Source organism: Meriones unguiculatus, chromosome 10, assembly GCF_030254825.1.
Source record: "Meriones unguiculatus strain TT.TT164.6M chromosome 10, Bangor_MerUng_6.1, whole genome shotgun sequence".
Taxonomy (NCBI): domain Eukaryota; kingdom Metazoa; phylum Chordata; class Mammalia; order Rodentia; family Muridae; genus Meriones; species Meriones unguiculatus.
In genome coordinates this window covers 72,979,784-73,002,263 of record NC_083358.1, presented here as the reverse complement: position 1 = coordinate 73,002,263, position 22,480 = coordinate 72,979,784, and the positions used below count along the sequence as shown (strand labels likewise).

Genomic DNA, 22,480 nt, shown 5'->3' with positions numbered 1-22,480 from the left:
GCCGTGTGTGTACCTCTGATGTCACAGTGACTTAGTATGAGGTACAGATTATGATGCCAACAAATTCTATTTTCTTCTTCAATTTGTTGATTTCCATTATCTTTTCTCTGCTACAGGAAGACAAAAAAAAATGTGATTGTCAAAAGTTGACTACTATTAAACACTAGAATAACTGGAATTACGGAAGTACACCAAACATAAGGATCAATACAGTTGCAGTTAATCACTGGAGTTCTTAATAATTAAATGGGCGACAATGGATCTGAGTGTGTACCAAGTGCCAGATGCTGAAGGAGGTCTAAGTCTCTACTGTTAGGAAGAATTATACCTAAATGGGAAAAAGCTTGGGGGAGCATAACAATGTAATTTCAGAACATTCGGAGGTAAAAACCACCAAAGGAGCAGAACACAGACACACACAGACACACACACAGACACACACAGACACACACACACACACACACACATACACACGATTTACTGTATTGATTATTCTGAGCTGAAGGTGCCTGGGAAGGGCAGATGCAGGAAGGCCCCCCCCTTCCTTCTTTCACTCTAAAAGTAAAGCATAACTTCCCATGAGGAGAGGATCCAGCTGCATCGGGAAAAGAAGAGCTCCTTATCACTGGAGACGGATGGGTGACATGCAGATGAACCTGCAGACAAGCCCTCTTGAAATAGCCTGTAACTTCCCTGATTCCCCTGTATACTACTTCTCACTTGCTTCCTCTATTTTTTGCTGCAGGTCCAGCCCCAAATCCCGCTTTGCTGCAGTACAGAACTCTGGGTCTAATTGTTTCTTTGGTTCTTTTTTTTTTTTTCTATAAAGTACTTTGTGTTACATAAAACAAATAGATTTCAAATAATATTTGTAGCTCCCCACCCAGTTAATCTGTATTGTGTCAATTTATTTCATCTTCTCCATGTATAGACTTCAAGAGGATAGAAGAAAAGTATTTGGGGGGGGGGGTCCTTTAGGCATGGTCCTCCAGGGAAGTGAAGGGTGGACTGAGACCTCAGTAAGGAGGATCCAGACCTCCAGGGACTTGAGGGAAGGAACTTTGAGCTTGAACAAAGGACTAATTTTCGGCCAGGAAGCAGGTGTATATTGAACTCTAAATTTCTGATTGCTGAGCATAGTAAATTGCTTGCACTTGTGTGGGAGGAGACATGTTCTAATTCTTCAAGGAACTGTTTTTCCCTGAGTAAAATCAGGCCGGCACTGAGAGGTAAACAATGTCTTCAATCAACCATTTCAAAACCAACACAGAAGCAGAAATCTGTGACAGCTTTTTATTTTTTATATTTTTTTTAGTACTGACATGAGAGACCTAACATCAAGACACATTCAGGGAAAACGATTTCACAGTCAGCCACTTAGACCAGCAGCTTGATGAGTGCCTTTAGGCTTCCTCAAGTCACAGGGGATGTCAGACAGTCCAAGGAATTCTCTGCCATGGCCTCAGTACAGGTATCCCAGAATTGCTCTGCTCTGATTCACTAATCAAGAGAGAAATTGCTCTAGACACCATTAGACAAAAGCCTTTCACCGTAACATTCTACTTTCCTGCTGCATTAAAGTTCACAACTCATGATTCAGACTGAGCTTGTAGAACTCGGCTGCAGCATTACCCATCCATAAGCAGAACTGCTAATTTCTGAGCTCCAGCTTTTTTGGTTGTTTGCTTGCTTTATTTTTTGAAACAGGGGTCTCTCTGTGTAGACCTAGCCAGGTAAAGGACAGGCTTGGCATGAACTCAGAGATTTGCCTGCCTCCGTCTCCTCAGTGCCAGGGTTGAAGGTGTGCCACCATGCCCAGCTAACTGCCTACTTTGCAATTGTATTTCTGTTATATACCCCACCTCTGCTATAGAGTAGGGCTTTATGCTTCTCAGATGTGTGTTGCATTTTATCAAGATGAAAATAAGGAATAACAGACATAAAAAGTAAAGAGGAGTCTTAAGGTGCTCAGTTAAGCAGAAGATAGAGACCACTAAACTGCTGTTATCATAGGGAAGATTTGCCTGGCCTAACTTTGCAATTTTAGTCCCTGAAAAACAGCAACAACAAAAATTATTTTTAAGACAGCAACACAGACAAGGACATAACATGAAAGAAGATGTGTTCCAAAGCAAAAAACTAGCCCAGTCAAGCTTTTTCACAATAGCAGAAGGATGTTCCTACATTATGAAAGGCACGCAGCACACACCAAATTGCTTTAGCTCATTATCAGTGAAATACTGGACACATTCTGTTTTACAATATTCTGCTTTGCAGTATTGAAAGTACCTATGTCCAACCTAAACTTTACCGTCTACAGTTTTTTTACTACAAAGCCAGAACCACAAAGATTTGGGATTTATGTAGTGCTGTGTGGAAGTCCCTTGCTGGCATGAACCCTGTCAGGTAATGGTTCTCATTGTTTCATTGTTTCTCCTCCATTTCGCTTCCTTCTTACTTTGCAGGACCCAAGACAGAAGGAAGATCACAACCAAAAGGGAGATCACAGTTACAAATTCATGCCTGCCTTTCTCTAGCTACCTGGTCCAAGGGTACATGGCATGCCATGTTTATATATCTAAAAAATATAAACAGAGCTGGCCAACTGTTAAATGAAAACTGATATATCCCTTTTTGAGAAAGCTCCCTTCATAACAATCTGAAAGCCAAGTCCAAGTTGGATTTCTCAGATCCCTGAGAGTGTTCTGCCAAATTTTGGCTCAGTGAAGAGCTAAGAATGACCCTTAAGAAATGAACTCAGAGCAACAGAACAAGAAAATTTGAACACAGGGAACTTCCCAGAGACTCATACTCCAACCAAGGACTATTCATGGAGATAACCCAGAACCCCTGCACAGATGTAGCCCAGGGCAGTTCAGAGTCCAATTGGGTTACATAGTAATGTGAAGAGGGACTGCCTCTGACATAATCTGATTGGCCTGCTCTTTGATCACCTCCCTCTGGGGGGGAGCAGCCTTACCAGGCCATAGTAGAGGACAATGCAGCCACTTTTGATGTGAACTGACAGACTAAGATCAGAAAGGAGAGGAGAACCTCCCCTATTAGTGGACTTGGGGAGTGGCATGCAAGCAGAGGGAGGAGGGAGGGTGGGACTGGGAGGGGAGGGGGGAGGGGCTTATGGGGGGATGCAGAATGAATAAAGTGTAATTGAAAAATTTAAAAAAAAAGGGAAAAAATAATTTAAGAACCTTAAATGACTTTCAAAAGTGGAGGAAAACATGGAGTTAGTCAATTTACATGGAGCACGTCTCGCCCCTGGGGGCAATGGTTTCCTGAACCTACTCAGACCTCGGACACCACCACTGCTAGTTCTAGAACTGACGCAGGATGTTTCAACGAGGGGGTTAAGGCTTCTCATAATATTTCCTATAAGCCCACACCTGTTTGTCTATATCCCCCATTTTTATTCATTATTAGCCAGATAGAGCCAAGTAATTGTGGTAATGATACTTGCTTTTTTGCCCAATGCTGGAATGCTAGTAAATTTAGGTATGCCCTGGTTACTCGCATGCCTCACTGGGTGCCTGTGCCCATTGATGCCCCTCACGCTATGACTCTCTTCAGACAGAAAAGAGATCTTGGAACTACAGCCACCATTGTTACTACCATCTCATTGGCAGCTGTTGGAGCTACCACCGTGGCATTAGCCATGAGTCATACTGGGCAGACTGCTCAGACCCTGAATAATCATTTAGCCAATGTAGCTCATGCCTTAGTTGTACATAAAGGAATTAATGCTCAACTAAAAGGAAGCTTGATGGTGTTCAATCAGAGGATTGACCTCGTGCAGGAGCAAATTGATACCCTATGGCAAATCGCTCAACTTGGCTGTCAATGAAAATATGCTGGACTTTGAGTCACTAGCATATAACATGAGAATTTTTCCTGTGCTGCAAATCTGTCTAAACAATTGTCTAGCTATATTTTAGGTAATTGGACTGGAGAATTCGATACTACGATGGAGCAGCTGAGAGTGGCCATTGTCACATTAAATTCTACCAGAGTGGACGCAGGACTAGCCACAGGATTATCATCATGGATTGCTGCAGCCATGAATCATCTGAAGGAATGGGCGGGCATGGGAGCGTTAGCAGGCCTTCTGGTGTTGGTCTCCTTGGTTTGCCTGTGGTATATATGCAAGATTAGAGTCTCACAACAGTGTGATGCAGCCATGATCATTCAGGCCTTTATAGCCATTGAAGCAGGACATTCGCCCCAAGCATGGTTGGATACCATAAAAAGCTAAAATGTTATGCTCAGGATGCGAGGCTAAGCACTGCACTCAGGGTCAGCCGCTTTGGACCCAGAAAAGAGCATGTCTGATTGCATGTGGGTTGATACCCCAGGTCCCGCCTCTGAGAAAAAGGTATCGGACGGGTCTGATGCTCTTTGGGTGGATGACACCTAAATGAACATCGGTACAAAGTCCCAATTTATTTCTAATATCAGAGATCAGACCTCTACTCTTGCCTGATGCGTCTAAAACAACAAGGGGGAACTGTAGAGAGCTGTGTAATGCCGCGCCTTAAATATGGAGCTGGTTTCTGCCTTCCACCTTCCCGATGGTGAGTGCTCTCTTTCACGAACAATTCCACATTTGGCTAAGGCTGAGGATCTGGCTTGCTTCCATGTATGTGGACCTATCTGCATTGCCCACGTGGCACGCCTGGGTTGGCTACCCAGAGGCTATTTAAGCTGTGGGCTGGCTTTCCCCAGGGTCAGATAATTGTTCAAGGTTCCTGAATAAACTTCATTGAAAAAAAAAAGAAATGAACTCAGTTGATGTTCATCTTTGTTTCTGCTTATATAGGAAGCTAAGCCTTAAGGCTTGTAAACTTAATCTGTCCAGTTAGGTCTCCCATTTACAAAGGGCATCCGATACATGGTATAAATATCCCAGTTTGATAAATTTAAGAAAAATTTTCATAACCACTTACTCCTCAGGCCTAAAAGTACACTCAACCAAAGTCCACCCTTAGGAGAACGGGATGGAAGCAGTCTAAACAAAACTACAGCCAATATTTTGTGTAACAGAAAATTCCAAAGTTCCAAATACAATCTACATGGGAAGATAAGGCCACCCAAGAAGTAGTAAGTTATCTTGTTTCCAAGTTCCGTCCACCTACAGATCAGCAGAGAGAGGCCAGAGCTTCACAGGAGGCCAAGTCTTTCCTGGTGTTAGGTTAGCCGAGTGTCCATACAAGTTCAGTCTAATTATGATAACCCCACTCTCCCCAGGAAACTGACGCCTGCTAAAGTTGATATGATGGTGCCAGCTAGGAAATATGACTATAAATGCTATCTCTTTCTCTTCTTTTTTTCATTCAACCTCCCCGTTTAACTACACATTTTATGCACTGATAAAATTTTACCCTTTATAGATAAGAAAAACCACAGAATTAGAAATAATATCTTCTATCTTTAGAAAAGTTATCCAAAAAAATCCTCCTGGTCAACACGGAGGAGTGGCTTTGCCCACCTCGCTGTGAGTGTGTAGGAGTTGAGGAGTTACTGATTTCCGTGGCTCTCAATTTGAAACAAATACATTTTTTCTAAAACACCTTTTTAGAAAGACATCTTTAGTCTTAAAAAAAAAAGGGTGACTGTACTGTGCTTCGATTCCGCTGTTATGCTTGACTGAGAACAGGAACTACTGAAGCAGTTAGATTTTTTTTTTTTTTTAAGGTTTGCCCTTCAAACAATTACACACCTATTTTTTGAAGGTATCGGGTTACTGGTTCCGTAGTTTTCTCTTCAGCAAAAGGTGTTAGGAGACAGGAAAAGGGATCAGACAGGACTAGGAAAGGCTCCAGCTTAAAAAGGCAAAGAAAGTTGAGCCTCTGCCCTTATCACATCCCTCATTAGTCCTGGAGCAAAACAACCACTCAGTCTTCTGGTGTGCACAACTCCCACTCACTTATATATATATATTATCTATATTCTTAGTAACACAATACACTAAATAGGCTCATAATTTTTCCAAGTCTAACTTTTTGGTTGAGTCATGTGTCCTTGTATTTCGCAATCTTTTATTCTACTTAAAGTATGTATGTTAGGGTGATTTGTTTTTAACACCAGAGTATCAAAACCTTAAGATTTTATAAGACAGCCTACCAGGCCTTTCTCAGTGGTTCCTTATCTTTTCTGCAAAAGAAATAAAATGTAATAAAAGAAGGGGAATAAGATGCCATAGACTTGCTAAAAGTAGTTTTGACTCCTGTTATCAATGATAACGGCGTTTTTGTCTACTTACTTCCATTCTTAGTGAATATTTCATTAGCAAAATATTAACCAATAAATAACCAGAGGATGAAAATACACTGACTGACAGTGCGTCACTGTCGGTCAGTTCCAGCTTCTATAAAATGTATAAAAGACAGTGAAGTGTAAATGACAAGCAATGTTCCTCACCATTCTACCCCCTTGGAAATCTAAGGTCAAGGTCCTAGCAAACCTAGTTTCTAATGAGGCCTTACAGGCACCTCTGTGAATGGAAGGAGAGTGAAAAGCAAGCTCTCGAGTGTCTTTGAAAGCCACAAATTTCATCAATGAGGGTCCATACCCAGGATCTAGTTACCTCCCATCGGCCTCATTTCCAAATACCATCATTTTGGGGATTAGGCATTACTGTGGAAGTGTGTGTGTGTGTGTGTGTGTGTGTGTAAAAACATTTATCTGAGGGATGGAAACTACCTCAGTAATATCGGTCGTTATGGTTTCAGACAGATCTGCTGAAGCTCAATCACTGACATTTTCATAAAAATGCAGCAACAGAAATATCTCCAGTATGCACACGCATCTGTGTATTCTATAGGTGGATAGCTACATATACAGACATATATATATGTACACATGTATATGTATGTAACCAAGTCATGCTTAATTGAAATAGGGTTACACACATAATCATATATGAGATCTGAAATTTTTACAACCCAGCCTTTTAGTTTTCCCTGTTTGTTTCATTTCTGAGGCCTTTGGTAGAATGGCAATAGAATGGAAGAATGGCCCTGAGCTAACTTGAAAGGTGATGTGATGTAGTGATTGTAACAAGTGGGAGAAGAGTAAACGGAAGGGTGCTCACTGTCCTCTAGAAGGCGGAGTAAAGGACAAAATGTGCCTCCTCTAAAGTGTAGTCGTTGCGTATGGAATTCTGTGCCTTCATATCACTGATGTGCTTTGTTTTAACACACAATCTTATTTACTGCTGGACATAAGATCCCTCCCATATGAAGGCGCACCCAGACATAAGTTTTATCTCAGGCTTTGGTGTCTGCTCACATCCTTTCTCTACATGGACCGGATCATTCAAATCATGTGTTCTACTGAACCCTTGTTTACAGTGTGCTGGCCCTGACTCTATATGCAGAAATGGAACAATTAACAAAGAAGTCTTTTTCATCAAGGATGGGTGGGGTGAGAGATTGGAGGGGGAATGAGAGTCAATCATAAGCAATAAGGAAGGAAAAATATTTTAGATGGAGTACATAAAGAAGTTAAAATACCTGCCTCCCATCTGTGTTTTCTTCCTATCTCCAGTTTATCGTGTCTTAATGACATAGTGAATGTTTGGAACCCTTGATCCAGCCCCTACTTCCATCAAACTACTCTACTGCATTTTATCTTGCCCAAGCAGACCATAAGGCTTTGCGGAGTGAAATGTGTGTGTTTTGTAATAACATTATACTTGTGACTTAAGTCACATGAGCTGACTAACCCCTGAGACAAGATTGGAGAACATATACAGTCAATGCCATTTCACTCCATAATACATTGCAGGAGGAAAGATACCTCTTTGCTAGGTTAGCATCCAACTATCGCTGCATACTGGAAAGTTTATCAGGAGTTAACTGCTGATGGGAAGACAGTCTTCTACAAGGTCAGTAGAATATCATCTTTAGGGATGTTTTCTATTGCACTGACCTGGTAGCTTTTATGCAAAGTGCCATTTTTTAAAAATGTTATTGCAATTTAAAATTCACTCTGCTGAAATGTTTTTAAAAGAGCAAAAAGTAAAAATGTCACCAGGTAGACTGCCTAGTGTGAATTAAAAGACAAGTGCACAGACACTGAAGAGAGATCTGTTTTTCAGAGCCAAGGAGCTGGCTTCCACAGAGAACTGGATGGAACAGTGAATTACTCAGATAACAATGCCACGGCGCTCAAGACAACTGACTGGATGAGCCGAGAACTGTAGGAATACTGGAAACTGCAGCCTTCGAAAGCATCCTGACCTCAAAATGGTTTTGGACCATCTTTCTGGGGCGCTAACCAGTCTGGGTCATCTTTTTTTTTTTTTTTTTTTTTAATTCCTCCTAGATGCTACCAATTCCAACAAAGACAGAGATGAAACCTTTGCCATTTCAATAGGAAAGAGATGTCGAGTCATCTGACCACAGTCCGATATGGGCCCTGGACAAACCAGACAGCAAGCCCACAGAGTTGCCTGCCTTGAACACGTGGAGGAAACACCTCCCATTGCTGCCAAAGCATCGGCTGCAAGCTCATCCTAAAGGCTCCAGTGGCCATTAGAACTGAGAGGTAGGTTCTTATAGATTACATCGAAACGTTTCTTCCCAGGAGTCCAGTTAAGTTACAGCTCCAATGTCTACACAGGTAAGCTCCGGAGTCTTCCTCCTATTTTCAAAGACAAAGTACGCCAGAACAAAGAAAACTCACAAACCAAACGAAGCGTGCAAGCAGCCCGAGAATGCCTGCAAAGTAACTAACAACTGACTACTGTGCTTTGTGACAAAACTTAGTAACTGTTTCCGAAGATATTCCTAAAATATTTTGCTGGTGGAAAATTTGAAGCAGAAAGATTCTGAATTAGTGACACTGATGGAAGAAACAATGTTTGAAATAATAGACTCCTGAATTCCTGTATATTGTATCTTTATCAAGGAACAACAACAACAAAAAAATTGAAAAACATAAGGCATATAAGTTTGAATACCAGCTTAGCCTATCTGTTAGTATGGTACCTGTTGTTCTTAAAATTGAAAATAAGTGCTATTAATTATTGAGCATATACTATCTGCCAGCCAAGGTACTAAAAGCTTTTGCCACTTATCTCATTCAATTAATTACTATATGGTAAATATCATTAGTCTCACATTCAAAAGTAGAAAAATTGGGGCTCAGAAATTTTAAGTCACTTTCTCCAAGGTCTTATACATAATAAATTGAAAAGTCAGAATTGCAAACCAAGTGCGTATGACTAAAATTTGCATTCTTTCCAACATCGCCTCGAAGGAAGTTAAATTCAAAGATCAAATAGCATTCCTCCCTCATTAAAAATAACTTCTTTAAGGATAAAGACTGACACTGCAGTTTAGTCCCAAATCATGAAGGATTTTTAAAAAAGTATTATGCCCCAGTTAGAGCTGCAAAACATTTAATGTAAATGCATTTAAGTTGAATAATTTGCATAACCAAGTCTAAGCTTGTTTCTGGGGAAAATGTTCTGCGAGCAAGTATGTCCCACTGGTCTTTTAATGCCATTGCAGTTTTAAAGTCTAAAATGACAAGCCACAGTGAGATGAGGGGAGTTCACACACACACACACACACACACACACACACACACACACGAACTGAGCACAAAACAGGACAGACAGGATCTGGAGGCTCTCATGACAGGTGCAGCTGCAGAGATAAAACCCTGCCCGCTATCACAGGAAAATGAAGTCTTATTGGAGCAAATGACCCTAAGGGGAAAGAGTAGTCGGGAGGAGAGAGAAATCCAGGGCCAGAGATGGAAGATGGCTTCTAATAAGTGCGCCAAATTATCGTACCACCATCACAAAATAAAGTGGTGATTTGCTGGGCAGTCACTGGGCCTAAGTGTGTGGAACAGCTCTGCCTGTTGGGACGCTATTCAGTCCACTTTAAGGGCATGATCCTTTAAGTGATTTCCAGGAATTCTTTCAGAGCAGCCCACTGACTGCAACCTTACTTATTTTTTGCAGACGTGATTAGAGCTTCACAGCCCTGAGTAACCTCAGCCATGGTTTAGCCCAGCCTCCTGGCTGGATCTCGTGGTGAGACATCTCAGAGCCAGCTACCAGGATAAACTGCCTTTGGGAGGTTTTAAATCACAAGTGTGCCAGTCCTTCCCCGTTTCTTAAGCTGGATGAGGGAAGGAGGAGGAACAAGGAAGGTAGAGAGGGGGAAAAAAAAGATTACTGTCACCAGAGAAAATTGAATGGTTTTAAGAACATTTCAGAGGTAGCTCTTTAACCAATGATTCACATCATAAAATAAGTTTCTCTGTATCGCCTGAGTCCCTTTCAACTCATTTCCTTGATTTTTTTTTTTTTTAAGAAGGGAAAGTTGGATTTGATTTTCTCCTCTGTCCCCAGGTGTCTCTGTGAATGGGAGCTAGCCAAAACAAGCTGGACGGAAGCTGCCTGGGGCAGCCACTTTCTCTTGGTTACCTTGTAGTTTCTGGTTGTATTCCGTCCTGTCAGACTGGCTCCTCCTCAAGGTGCCAGAGTGGTCCCCAGAAACACAGCTGTCCACCACAGTATCTGTCTTCCTCCTCTCCAGCATATACAGCCTGGGTCTCAAGAAGGTCAGGTTCTTTCTCTTGCTGCCCATGTTTTCCTTCCCAATGGCTTCCCTGGTCTCCATCTGAGGCAATGAGAGCAACCTCTGAGGTTTGCAGGCAATGGCTGGTTTCTTGAGCCCTGCCGGGGGAACCTTGGCATCTAGCTGCCCCGTTCTAACTACACAGCTCCACTGCAGGGTTACCTGACTGCTACCTGGCGTCCCCGAGCGCCACCCCTATGAGGTCATATTTTTTTATATACCTACAATCCAACAGGGGAAGTTACCACCTGTTACCTGAGAGACCTGCAGCACGGGGTTAGGCAAAGCAGCCACTACTCTTGTCACGTGCTCCCGAAGCAAACAAAAATCTCATTGTGTGGGCCAAGGGCTCGGGGTGGGGAAAGGGAAAGTGAGCAAGGTGAGACGGGGCTGAGGGAAGGGAAGGACCCAGTAGCAGAACCACAGCCCGTGAGTTGACGCTGTGCCCACGGGCGCGCGCAGGTGCACCCTGAGGGCTGTGCTGTGAGCCGCGGCGGGGAGCCCTGGGCGGCTGTCCTCAGGCCTGCCACCTGTGGCTCTGAAGTCAGTGTGCCGCTATGACAATTGCCATTTGCACAACAGTGAGGACAGGGTTAGTTTATGTGGAGCGTGCGCCCTCCAAGCAATGCATCTACTTTTAAGTGCTGGCATTTGGAGATCATTTTTCCCCACCGACCAGAGCTCCTAAGAAGTAAAGATTGACATTTGAGAGCGGTTGCACCGAGGAGGGTCAAGAACTGGAGGAGAATTAATGTCCCCAGAGCCCAGAAATTTCTCTGTTGCTTATTTTCTACAGGCTGTGTTTGCGTGGGTCCCATCCTTTCCTGGTCCCAGACTTGTCCTCCCATGTCTTGGTCTTTAGGAAAATAATAGGTGATTCAAGGTTAGGTTCTTTAAGATCTTTCTCGTGTAGCTTTACAAACGGAGCTGGGGTGGGGGGAGCAGGTTACTTTGGGAACATGAGAGGAGGAGACAGGTTTGCAAATGAGGAAGCATGGAGAGGGCACACAGGGCTGGGAGGGAAAAAGGCAAAGGACGGCCCTTTCATTGTTTGAAGTTGTTTTTCCTTGTATTTACTGAGGTCTCCCGAGGGCCAGCTCTCAGGAGCTCTGGGAACATACCGAGTGTTTTGGGCACACCCTTGTTAAGGAAAAGACCCTAAGGAGAAAAACAGATTCCCTTCCACTGTAAAGGGACCACCAGCTTCCACCTGCCCTCTGTGAATCTTGTTCAACTCCACCTGGACAAGATTATAAATGAGGAGAAAGACAAAAACCATTTTCCCAACTCAGGATATGTAGGCTGAATGTAATTTGCATAATTACCTTAAGAGATAAATGATAAATCTTCACTCACTATAGAGACATCTATATATAGCTTGGCATACTGAATGGCTTTTATTTGAGATAATTGAGAGGGTTTTTTTTTTTTTTAACAAGCTCTCCTGGGTATATTGAATAAATACCTTTAAAGCAACTTATAGAGCTGTAAAATGAGGTTTGTTATTTATTAAAATATCCCACTTGTTTACATATATATCATATATTTTTTCCACATATAGATATGATTTGTATGTTCACCTAGTGACTATCAGGGATATACTCTAATATAATTTTATAACTAAAAAATTGTGCAATTAAAACTATAAGACTTTTGGGAAATAGGAGGCTTAGAGACAAAACACTTAGAAATTCTGTCAGCGATGCAATTAAGAAAAAGGAAGTATGAACGAAAGAGAGAGAAAAAAACAGAAAGCTAATTAAAACAGATAAAACATTTTATATGTCTTACACATGATAGATTTTTTATTTGCTTGCTTTAATGCTTTTATTTTCATGTGTGACGTGCATGTGCATGCATATTTGCGTTTGTATGGGCTTGCACACGTGTGTGTGCTTGTGCATGGAGAACAGGGTTGTTTGTTGTTGGGAACCATTCTGAATCATTCTACCCTATTCACTGAGGTGAGCCTCTCAGGATCTAATCGCTTTCCAAATTTCCTCACTTCGTAGCTAATTTCCCCCAAACCCAGTCTGTGGTCTGGAGGCCGTCTAAGACATAAGCCATGGCAGTAGTTCTGGTTATTCTCAATAATAAGTATTATTATTTACATAGGAAATACTTCAAGGGCCAGTGAGATGGCTCAGTGGGTCAAGATGCCAGCCACCAGCCTGACAACCCGAATTCTTTCCCTGGTCTTCTAAGGCGCAAGGAGAGAGTTGAATCCTGCAAATTATCTTCTGACTTCCACTTGTGAGCCAACACGAGCACAACTGAGTGCGATACAACTTTAAAAAGAATTAAATAAAGCGTCATGAATAAACGAAATCCACTTACAAATCTATAGTAGCTATGATACGTATCATGTAAATATATACATCTCCATCCTTAAAAACGATAAGAACCAGAATAAGAATGCAAATGTTTGTTTTAGAGATACAAGTTTGTTCCAGAAAGAGTGACAAATTAAGGAACTGCTTGAACATAGCACAATTTCACATTTGCTTGTGTGTGTGAATGTGTGCACTTGAAACATTTAGGTTAATGCAAACAAACAAACAAAAAAAAAAAAAAAAAACAAGCACCTATATAAATGACGACTGAGAACACAGAGACAGCTGCCTAGCCTTGAAACATCACTGATGACCTCAGTCCTTGACTGTGTCATGGCCCAAGTCTCACTATCACTAGCGCTATATTTCTTTGTGGTTTCAAATGCTTCTGCCATTTCCGAACTCACACAGCGTAGCCTTTCTGGGGTTCCCAGCCATAAGCAAAGGCCAGAACTTTTCCAAGATAAAGGACCACATTAACTGCAGCATTTGCACATTTCTCTGACGTTTAAACTGGGTGGTACACCTGTAACTCCAGGATTCAGGAGAGGCAGGAAGATCACAAATGTAAAGCTAGTTTAGGTGAGTTCTAGGTAGTCTATATCAAGAAGGCAAAGACCTTATATCAAAAACCCAAGCAATGCCAGCCTTGGTGGGATATGCATTTAGCTCAAAGCAATCAAGAGGGAGAGGCGGGCAAGTCTCCATGAGCTCAGAGCCAGTGTCCTCTACATGGTGTCAGGCCTGCCGAGGCTACTTAGTGAGACTGACCAAACAGACAAACAAGCCAGTGAGATCAGGAGGTGGCTTCATGGGTAAAGCATTTGCTGCTCGAGCAGAAGGAGCAGAGTTTGGATCCCCAGAACTTACGCAAATGTTGGGAAGCTTTGGCTGGCTAGCAAGACTATCCTAACCTAACCATGGATCAATGTCTTGATGGAATGCTTAATACACTGGCATTTCCCAGGGGTGGTAGGAGGTAGGAGTGGGGGACTGGTGGGAAGACACAGTCACTGAGGCATGCATGCTCTGATAAGATCATCTTTTCCTTCTGACTCTTCTCTGCGTCTGACCCCTGACTTCCTCTCCATCATGGCCTTTTCCCAGGATCCTTTGCCTCAAGCGGACCCAGAAGTAATGGAGGCAGCCAGCATGGACTGAAATCATTGTGGAGCAAGACAGAAGAAATGCTTCCTCCCATAAATCACCAGTGGATATTAGACATATACTATAAGATAAGCATACTAAAAGCTGTACACCTAAAGAAACTAACCAGGAAGGAGGATTCTAGCTAAGATGTTCAATTCCTATCCAGAAAGGCAAAGAGGATGGACATGAGAAGAGGGAGAAAACAGGGAACAGGACAGAAGCCTACCACAGAGGGCCTCTACCCTGCAGAGTATCAAAGCAGATGCTGAGACTTATAGCCAAACTTCGGGCAGAGTGCAGGGAATCTTATGAAAGAAGTGTGGCGGGGGTTGGGGGGGAATAGAAAGACCTGGAAAGGACAGAAGCTCCACAAGGAGAGCAACAGAACAAAAAATCTGGACACAGGAGTCTTTTCTGAGACTGATACTCCAACCAAGGATCATTCATAGAGATAACCTAGAACCCCTGCATAGATGTAGCCCATGGCAGTTCAGTGTCCAAGTGGATACCTTAGTAATGGGAACAGGGACTGTCTCTGACATGAACTGATTGGCCTGCTCTTTGATCACCTCCCCCTGAGGGGGGAGCAGCCTTACCAGGCCACAGAAGATGACAATGCAGCCACTCCTGATGAGATCTGATAGACTAGGATCAGAAGGAAGGAGAGGAGGACCTCCCCTATCGGTGGACTTGGGGAGGGGAATGGGTGGAGAAGGGGGAGGGAGGGTGGAATTGGGAGGGGTGGTGGGAGGGAGCTACAGGAGGAGATACAAAGTGAATAAATTGTAATTAATAAAAAAAATAAAAATAAAAAAAGAACTCCCTGAACAATTAAAAAAAAATCACCTTTTCTCAGAATTTTGTCACTGAGGCAAAAACCGACTAACCTCAGTTGGTTCCATCGGTTGCTGGGGCAGACACTGCCAGTGATTTACTCAGTTTTTATTCTCACACCTTCTCCCAGGTGTCATTCGTAGGACCAGAGCCACCATTTCATTCAAGGCAGCACTAGTCTTGGCCAATCGATGATAACATTTTTCTTTTTTTTTTTTTCAACAGAAAAAGTGGCCATCCTGCTCTGTTCTCAGAGCCTAGCATCTCAGCGCTAATCCAGAATAAAGGGCAAGGTATTGATTCTGAGGAAGCTTTTCCTTTATCCCCCCTCTAACCCTCCCAAAAAGCATGGGTAGCTGGCTCCAACTTTCTTCCTCTGGACACAATTGTATACTAATGTCTGGAGCAATCACAGCCACCCTGTATCCGAGAGCCAAAGAAACTGGTGAATTCTTACATCATCAAAGCAGCACTAGCAGGCACTTGCCTTAGACTTCTACTATTCAGGTAAAATAAGGACTTATTTTCTCTAAGCCATTGTTGGAGTTCTTGTGAGCACATTTCAGGCGTATTAGCAGACAATACACAAGCAAATCACGTTTCTCTTGCTTATCTCCTGGGCATTTACTAGGCTAGTGTGTTTACAATCTCCAGCCTAAGACATGATTTAGTTTTTTGGGGTATTTGTTTGTTTGTTTGTTTGTTTGTTTTTTTAATGAAAATGACGGGAGAAACTTTGAGTGGGCATCTCATTGGATCATCAACCAGGCAAGAACAGGACCTTTAAGCTATTTGCATACAAAGGTATTTCAACATAAGAAGTTTGTATATTATTTGGATGAGAGGATGACAGTGAGATGTCTGATTGTAATTTCATTTAATACAAGATGGATTCTGGCTCCCTATTAGAAGCAGCATTGGGCAGTAGACCCAAGACTGTCTCCATCTTGGCTTCAAGAGTCACTGTCCTCATCGTTGCTCTGGGTCCCAGTTCTGTCATCTGAAACATGGAAGACTGAGTGAGCTTGGTGCGGTTCACCAGGCGGCTTTGGTTCTTCCCCAAGGCACATGGAGTACCGCACTGCCCTGTCTCCTTTGAATGTATTCTAGCAAAAGTAAGTCGCTTTGGTCAAGGAAACAAATTGGAAGTGATGTGTGTCACACCTGGGTAAGCGTTAAAAGCATCCTAGTTTTCTGCAAGTCTCTTTCTGTCATCTGTGGGACAGTGGTTTCTCCTTCACTATTAATCCCGGAACATAGACAACTCGGGAGAAAATAGCCCTAGCTATTTAATAATGTAATAGATTTGAGTATAAAATCATTTTTCTTGCTGTTAACTGCCAAAATGTAGGGCTTGTGTTGAGCCAGACTCTCACCATTTATCTCAGGTTGGCCTGCAACTCATTATCTAGCCCACACAGACCTTGAACTTGTGATTCACCTGCCTCGGTTTCCCCATGTGCTGAAATTACAGGTATACACTACAGAACCCTGCAAAGCCTTTTAAAAACTTCTTATCACTGAAGCGTAACCTAAACTATACTTATGGATGCATAGTGTTGGTCAAATGATACTTAAACCTTTTTAGGTCAGGCATCATGTGAGCTCAGGGTTCTAACTCAGGGTACAATTACAGAGATACATACTAACTCCAAAATGGAATTAGAATCTCTTGAACACTATTATAAATTGGTTGGGCATAGGAGGGGTGGGTGGAAATTTATTAGAGAAGGCAAGAAGTTCTCGGGCTGGGGTAGTGGGCTAGAGATAAAGGAAAGATGAAGAATTCAAATACATTATGAAAGCTGAAATTACAGAATTTTCAGCTGCTTCGAGATGAGTGAGGAAACAGAGGGAAGAATAAGTTCACATGGGAAAGCTGGTAATTTGGTGGCTATTAGTTCTATACGGAACATAACAAGAGAGAGGAACAAAGGAAGTTCGGTGATGTACTGAGAGTTCTGTTTAGAGAAGTCACAGTGTGGGGTGCAAGAAAAAAAAAATGACCTCTGTGACAGACAAGCTATGGATTAACAAATCTGGGGTCAATATTTAGATCTTAAAAATTGTGAGTCATTACAATGCACATATTATTTAAAGGCATGAAATGAGGCAATCAGTTAGGAAGAAAATATATCCAGAAGAGAAAGATCAAAATCACATCCTTAGTACCATTAAGTCTAGAGGTAGGTCTAAAAAAAAAAAAAAGAAGAAGAAGAAGACAGAAGGTGACAGAAAAGCAATAAAATGTCACTTTGAAGCAGCTCAGAAGCAAATTTTCTTCAGATTCGAGAGTACTTGTCCTGCAACGACAAAATGAAATAGAAATCACCCAATTCCTTTAATTTCACATAGTTTTGAGCATCTGTAAGATTTCCAAATGGAACTGAATAAAGTGGTAGGTGTGGAGGCCAAAAACAGATAGTATTTTTAAAAGTTGAAGCTGGTGTCATGGCTCAGAACTTTAACCCCAGCACTTAGGAGATGGATCCAGAAGAATTAGGAATTTAAAGCCAGGGATACATGACATTGTCTCAAAAAAAAAAAAAAAAAAAACGAACTTAAAACGATGACAGTGACACTTCTGGGGGGAAAAAGTGAGCTCATGTAGTCATGGAAAAGGGTTAAGGGAATGAGCTGAAAACAGTGCTCAGTAATTTCCCATTATTGATCAGATATCTAAAACAGGGAACCAACAACGTAATAGCTGCTTTGCTTTTTTTTTCCACTTTCTAATTACATTCTCTTCTTCTACCACATGAGTCTCTGGGATCACATGCAGGTTGTCAGGCTTGCCAACCCAGTATTCATGTTTTTCAAGACATGGGACCAGATTCAGAACGTCTGAAAAATGATCCCACTGCTAATAAGTAATGGAGTTAGAGACCTGAACTCATCGCTTTCTGGCAGGGAAGGCTGTGGCCTTTGACAGTCTGCTACATATACAGTGCCTAACTAACAAACCACTGGCTGAATGAATACTCAACAGTGTTCCTTCCTATTCTCCATGCCTGGCAACCAGGAGTGATTCTTTACAATCTGGGAACAACCCCCCAGTTTAAGTACCCTTCTAATTACTGACTGCTGAATAGTAAGTCACTCCCTAAGCCTAAGCTACCTGAAATAATGATTATCATTGTATTGGGACTCATAGTTTGGGGCCTCCGAAGCTTGAGGAAGGCTCCCTCAGCTAAGCGCTTGTATCTCACACTGCCCTGTGGTTGTTGACAAACGTAAGCCAGAGATGAAGCAGGAAGCAGCTGAAGCAGCCTTGGGTTGACCAGAGGGCTAGCTTTCTTTGCTTGTTGATCTGGGACCCTTTCCTTTGACCCTGCAGTGGAACCTCATTTGGATTTCTTTCTGGCGCAGAAAGTTGAGGGGCCAAGATACTCCTCCAGAGGCTCAGGGCTCCCAAAGAAAGTTAGCTGTCCTTGGAAGTCACCTAGTGTCACTTACATCAAGATCTCAAACACAAACCCTACCTAGTCAAGGAGAGAAGTTTCTGGGACTCTCTTTGAGAAACAGTTGGATCCACACACCCAGATGTGCCCCGGATTCTATTCACTTTGGCCACTGGTTTTGTTCAAGCCATTTCTTAGACACAGAATTCCCTTCCCCATTCTGATGAAGTCCTATACCCCCTTCAAACCCAGCTACGAAGGGCCTTGCCCTGTGATGGTTCCCTCCTGTCTTCTGAAAATGATCACACTTCCTCCTTCCTCTGAAATGGCTCATCCGCGACTTCGTTCACAGCGATGCCACTCTTTACACCCTGTCACCCCAGCTGGGGTTCGAGTCTCAGTGATTTGCCCTTGCTCCCCTCCTGCCTAGCGACATGAGGTCAATGAATGTTGTTGGGCATCAGGTCTTATAGCTTAAGACCACGCATGGCCTATCAATTTATGGAGGGTGTCTTCGCTTCATTCTCTCTACTTTCCTTCCCAGGGAGGCAGGGGATAGTTCTGAAAAGCAAAATTGGAGGATATTATTTCCTCAAAGATGAGGTCGTTAATGCATCTGTAAGGAGATCATGAAGCCAGCTCGAGAGCTCCCTATTTCAAGTATCAATTGTTCACGGTGGCCCTGCTATCTTGCAGCTATGTTTCTATATCCTCCAGTATGTTTACTGGTTCTGTTAATGCCCTGACCGGGCGACAGCATAATGACCCTGTCAGCACAATGGATGGAGCTGGGGACAGGAAGGAGGGAAACCTAATGTTTTTATCCTCTTGACTGAAGTAATTTTAACAATGACATATGAGCAGAGTTGGGCCTTTGTCTCAGCTATAATGAATTATCCATTCCAAGATTTTCAAGGTTGCGTTGAGGTAGGTGGGAGAGATTTATCTTGGATGGGAAAACAGCTTTGCAAGTGCAGGGGATGCCCTATGAGCCAAACCAGCCATATAAGCAAGAAGAGATGCCACTGGAATTTTTGAAAGCTAGTTAGTAATTGCCAGGGTCTCAGACAGATCACTGGATTCAATTTCCTGTTACAGATGATCTTGCAGAATTCATTTATTAGTAAGAGGTGTTCTGCAGAACAGAGACCTGGACCAAAGCAAATGAAACAGGAGATGAACTGGTCTCATTTCCAGGGAGTATTTAAGAGATTTTTGTTGTTGTTATTCGCTCCCACTCCACTTTCTCCAATCTTCATTCCCTAAACTTTGTACCTAGTTGATAGTATCTGGCTTCTAGGTACAAGATAGAAACATAGGTACTTTTATTCCAGCTGTAAATAGCCAACTTCTCTTTATTGCAAGTATGAATAATTCAGAAATATTTATTATAGAAGAAAATCTTAATATTACAGCGGAATATTAACTGTGCAAATCACAGAAGCACATTTATATGCAAGATTAGATGCTGCAGACCCATAAAATACGGTCATCAAATGACCCAGGAACTCAAGATAAAGCAAGCAATCATTCTCTTTCTACTTGGCAGGCATTTTCTTTTCCTCTTTCTTTGGTGAAGAAAACTGCTCATTGTGGGAACTCAGTAGAATGGCTTCTAGTAGGTGCCCATGTGTTTTTATCTGGGGGCCAAAAGTCAGACTTACAGATAACAGGGAGAATGGGGGTGTTTTAAATAAGCACAGCAAGGACTTGTGTAGCTCACTTACTCTAAGAAGCACTTTTTTTTTTCTTTAACAGCTTGAGTGACTTTGAAAGACACATCAACCTAGACTTCATTACTTCTGAGATTTCCCTGTGACTCTTCCAACATCCCCCTCGGTACAGGATGAAAACACAAAGGCCCCCTGACTCAGTTTCTTCACCTTTCAAAGCCGAGCTTCAGACTGATCTCAGTGTTTTGTGCAGCCGTATTGCTACTCCTTTAGAGAATACTATTAAATTCGAAATTACCGTCTCCATGGCAACCGTAACTAGGTCAGTTTGCACTTAGAGGAACAACACTGAAGAATCTTGTATCCTTTCTCCAACCATCCTCTGTGCCTGCAAACCTTGTTATGCTGCTCAAAGTTGCTTTGCAAGAAAGGCGCCCAGCGGCATCCAGAGGACTTATATACTCTTATTCATTTGTGACCCACACACCCATAAACCTTCATGCAAATTAGATAATACATATGTAATTTTACTTCTCCCAAAAGTGAATTGAATAGCAGCTTTTAATAGTGAAGGTGCAGTTATTCCCTTTAAAACATTATGATTAGTGCTCAGTAAAACTGAAATCCAAAAATTCTATGAAAACAAAACAAACAGACAAACAAACATAGTGACTTTGAGACATTCTTTTCCACTTTGGTGGCAGTCATTTTTTATTCCTAGTTCTCTCCTATTGAATATCTTTATCTAATAGTGTATGCTTCATGACCTACTTTTTTAAAATCAATTATATACATGTACCTATAACTTTACATACACAGGTTATCACAAACTGTCATAGACTGATGGGCCTGATAGTACATGCCTTTAATCCCAACACTTGGGAGGCAGAGGCAGGCAGATCTCTGTGAATTTGAGACCAACCTGCTCTACAGAGTCAGTTCCAGGCCAGCGAGGACTACATAATGAGACCTATCTCATGATCCCAACCCCTGCTGAAAATATCAAACTATCATACATCAAAGGTGAACAGTGAATCCACAGAAAAGATGTGGGAATTCTGCTCCTTTAACTCCAGTGTTTCTATATTTGACATATTTAAATAACTTAGCAGTTACTAAGTTCTCTTTTTGTGTATATGTGCTTGTGAGTGAATGTATGTATGATGTATACATGTAGGGTTTATACCCCCCCCCCTGTGTGTAGAAGGCACAACTTAGAGAAAGCATGGGAGGGCCTAGATTTGTTAAGCACGCAGGCCTATTTTCTGCAAAGGAAGAAAAATGATGATTCCTGGTCACCCAGAAAGCTGGAATGAATGTTGTCTAACAAGCTGGTGACCCTTTTGTTGTTCGATGGAGCCAGCCTTCCTGAACCCCTCTAGCCACAATAACCCGAGGATTGTTTAGGTCCTCACCTTGAGCTTAGTCTCTCAGTCAGTAGAGTGGAAGTGTCTTTTTGTCACTTGATGCAATAGCCATCTCAGAGGCTTACTGCCCCTTTTCTTGTTCTTTCTGAACTCTGTCTGTCTGGCTGATTCAACTCTGCTGTTCCGATTCAAACTCCTCCCCAAGCTGACTGATTCAATCTGGCTTCTCGACTTGGCTTCTCACTGTACTGCTCTGCTTGGCAAACTGCTCCTGAACTCCATGAACTAAACTCCACTGCACTTGCTCCCAACTGACTGCTCAATCCAACTGCCAGAACTGACCAAAGTGTTTCAACGCTCCCTCTCTCTGTGCTGCTCTCTTAAGTCATCTCTCTTTCCTCTCTTTCTTGTCAGAGTTGGACATATCTTATCTCTGACTCATTCTGTCAAATCTTTCTCTGATTCATCACTTTGTCAGCCCTTCCATTTGGCATCACTTTCAAACATGGCTGCTTCTTTCTAAAAACTAAATTTACCTTCATTGTTTGGAATTAAAGGCGTGTACTAAGGGCATGCCTATTTTCCAACCACAGGGATGAAAGGTGTGCCATTCCAGCCAGATCTCACAGACCTAGAAGGTCTGTCTTTGGATGTTGATCTCTTTCCAGACCAGCCATGTTGCTGGATTAAAATTCCTCTACAAATAGAATCCAACCTTATGAAAGAGGTCCCATGTACGTTGCATCGTTCACCAATAGAATCTATCCTTATGCTTATTACAAATCCTTCCTCCTGAGGCCCTTGTTCTGAGCTCTGACTATCAGTCAGTAGAATTCATTCTTGTTATAAAGATCAGGGATGCTTTGCTTCTTTGCTAGGGAGTTTTATGTAGTTATGTCTCAATCTTTGTTGTGATAATTGTCATGTGGAAACCTTTTCCCAAAGTTTTACTGTATTTAAATGTGTAAAAAAAAAATTAAGCCCTGAAGTCAAACTCTGGAAGTTTGGACCCAGTACCTGCTAACGTGGTGCTGACCTGAGTTTCATTCTTCACCTCCTATAGATTGTCCCCTACCAGCTGTGAGGCTTAAGGAGTCCCCGACATGTATC

At 42.3% G+C, this 22,480-nt stretch overlaps 1 protein-coding gene and 1 long non-coding RNA gene across 2 annotated transcripts in view; one reads left to right on the top strand and one right to left on the bottom strand.

The window, feature by feature from the left end:
• Nucleotides 1-10,770, bottom strand: part of Arhgef38 (Rho guanine nucleotide exchange factor 38) — a 125,757-nt gene extending 114,987 nt beyond the window's left edge. Inside the window, exon 1 of the mRNA XM_021650042.2 lies at nucleotides 10,460-10,770. Coding sequence (XP_021505717.1) covers nucleotides 10,460-10,655 — 196 coding nt within the window. The 5' untranslated portion in view covers nucleotides 10,656-10,770. The remainder of the gene's footprint in view (nucleotides 1-10,459) is intronic.
• On the top strand, nucleotides 7,754-14,710 carry LOC132656893 (uncharacterized). The gene is made up of 3 exons (XR_009594681.1): nucleotides 7,754-7,900; nucleotides 8,114-8,562; nucleotides 14,054-14,710. It is a non-coding gene; the product is annotated as an uncharacterized LOC132656893 (long non-coding RNA).
• Nucleotides 14,711-22,480: the final 7,770 nt, after the last annotated feature.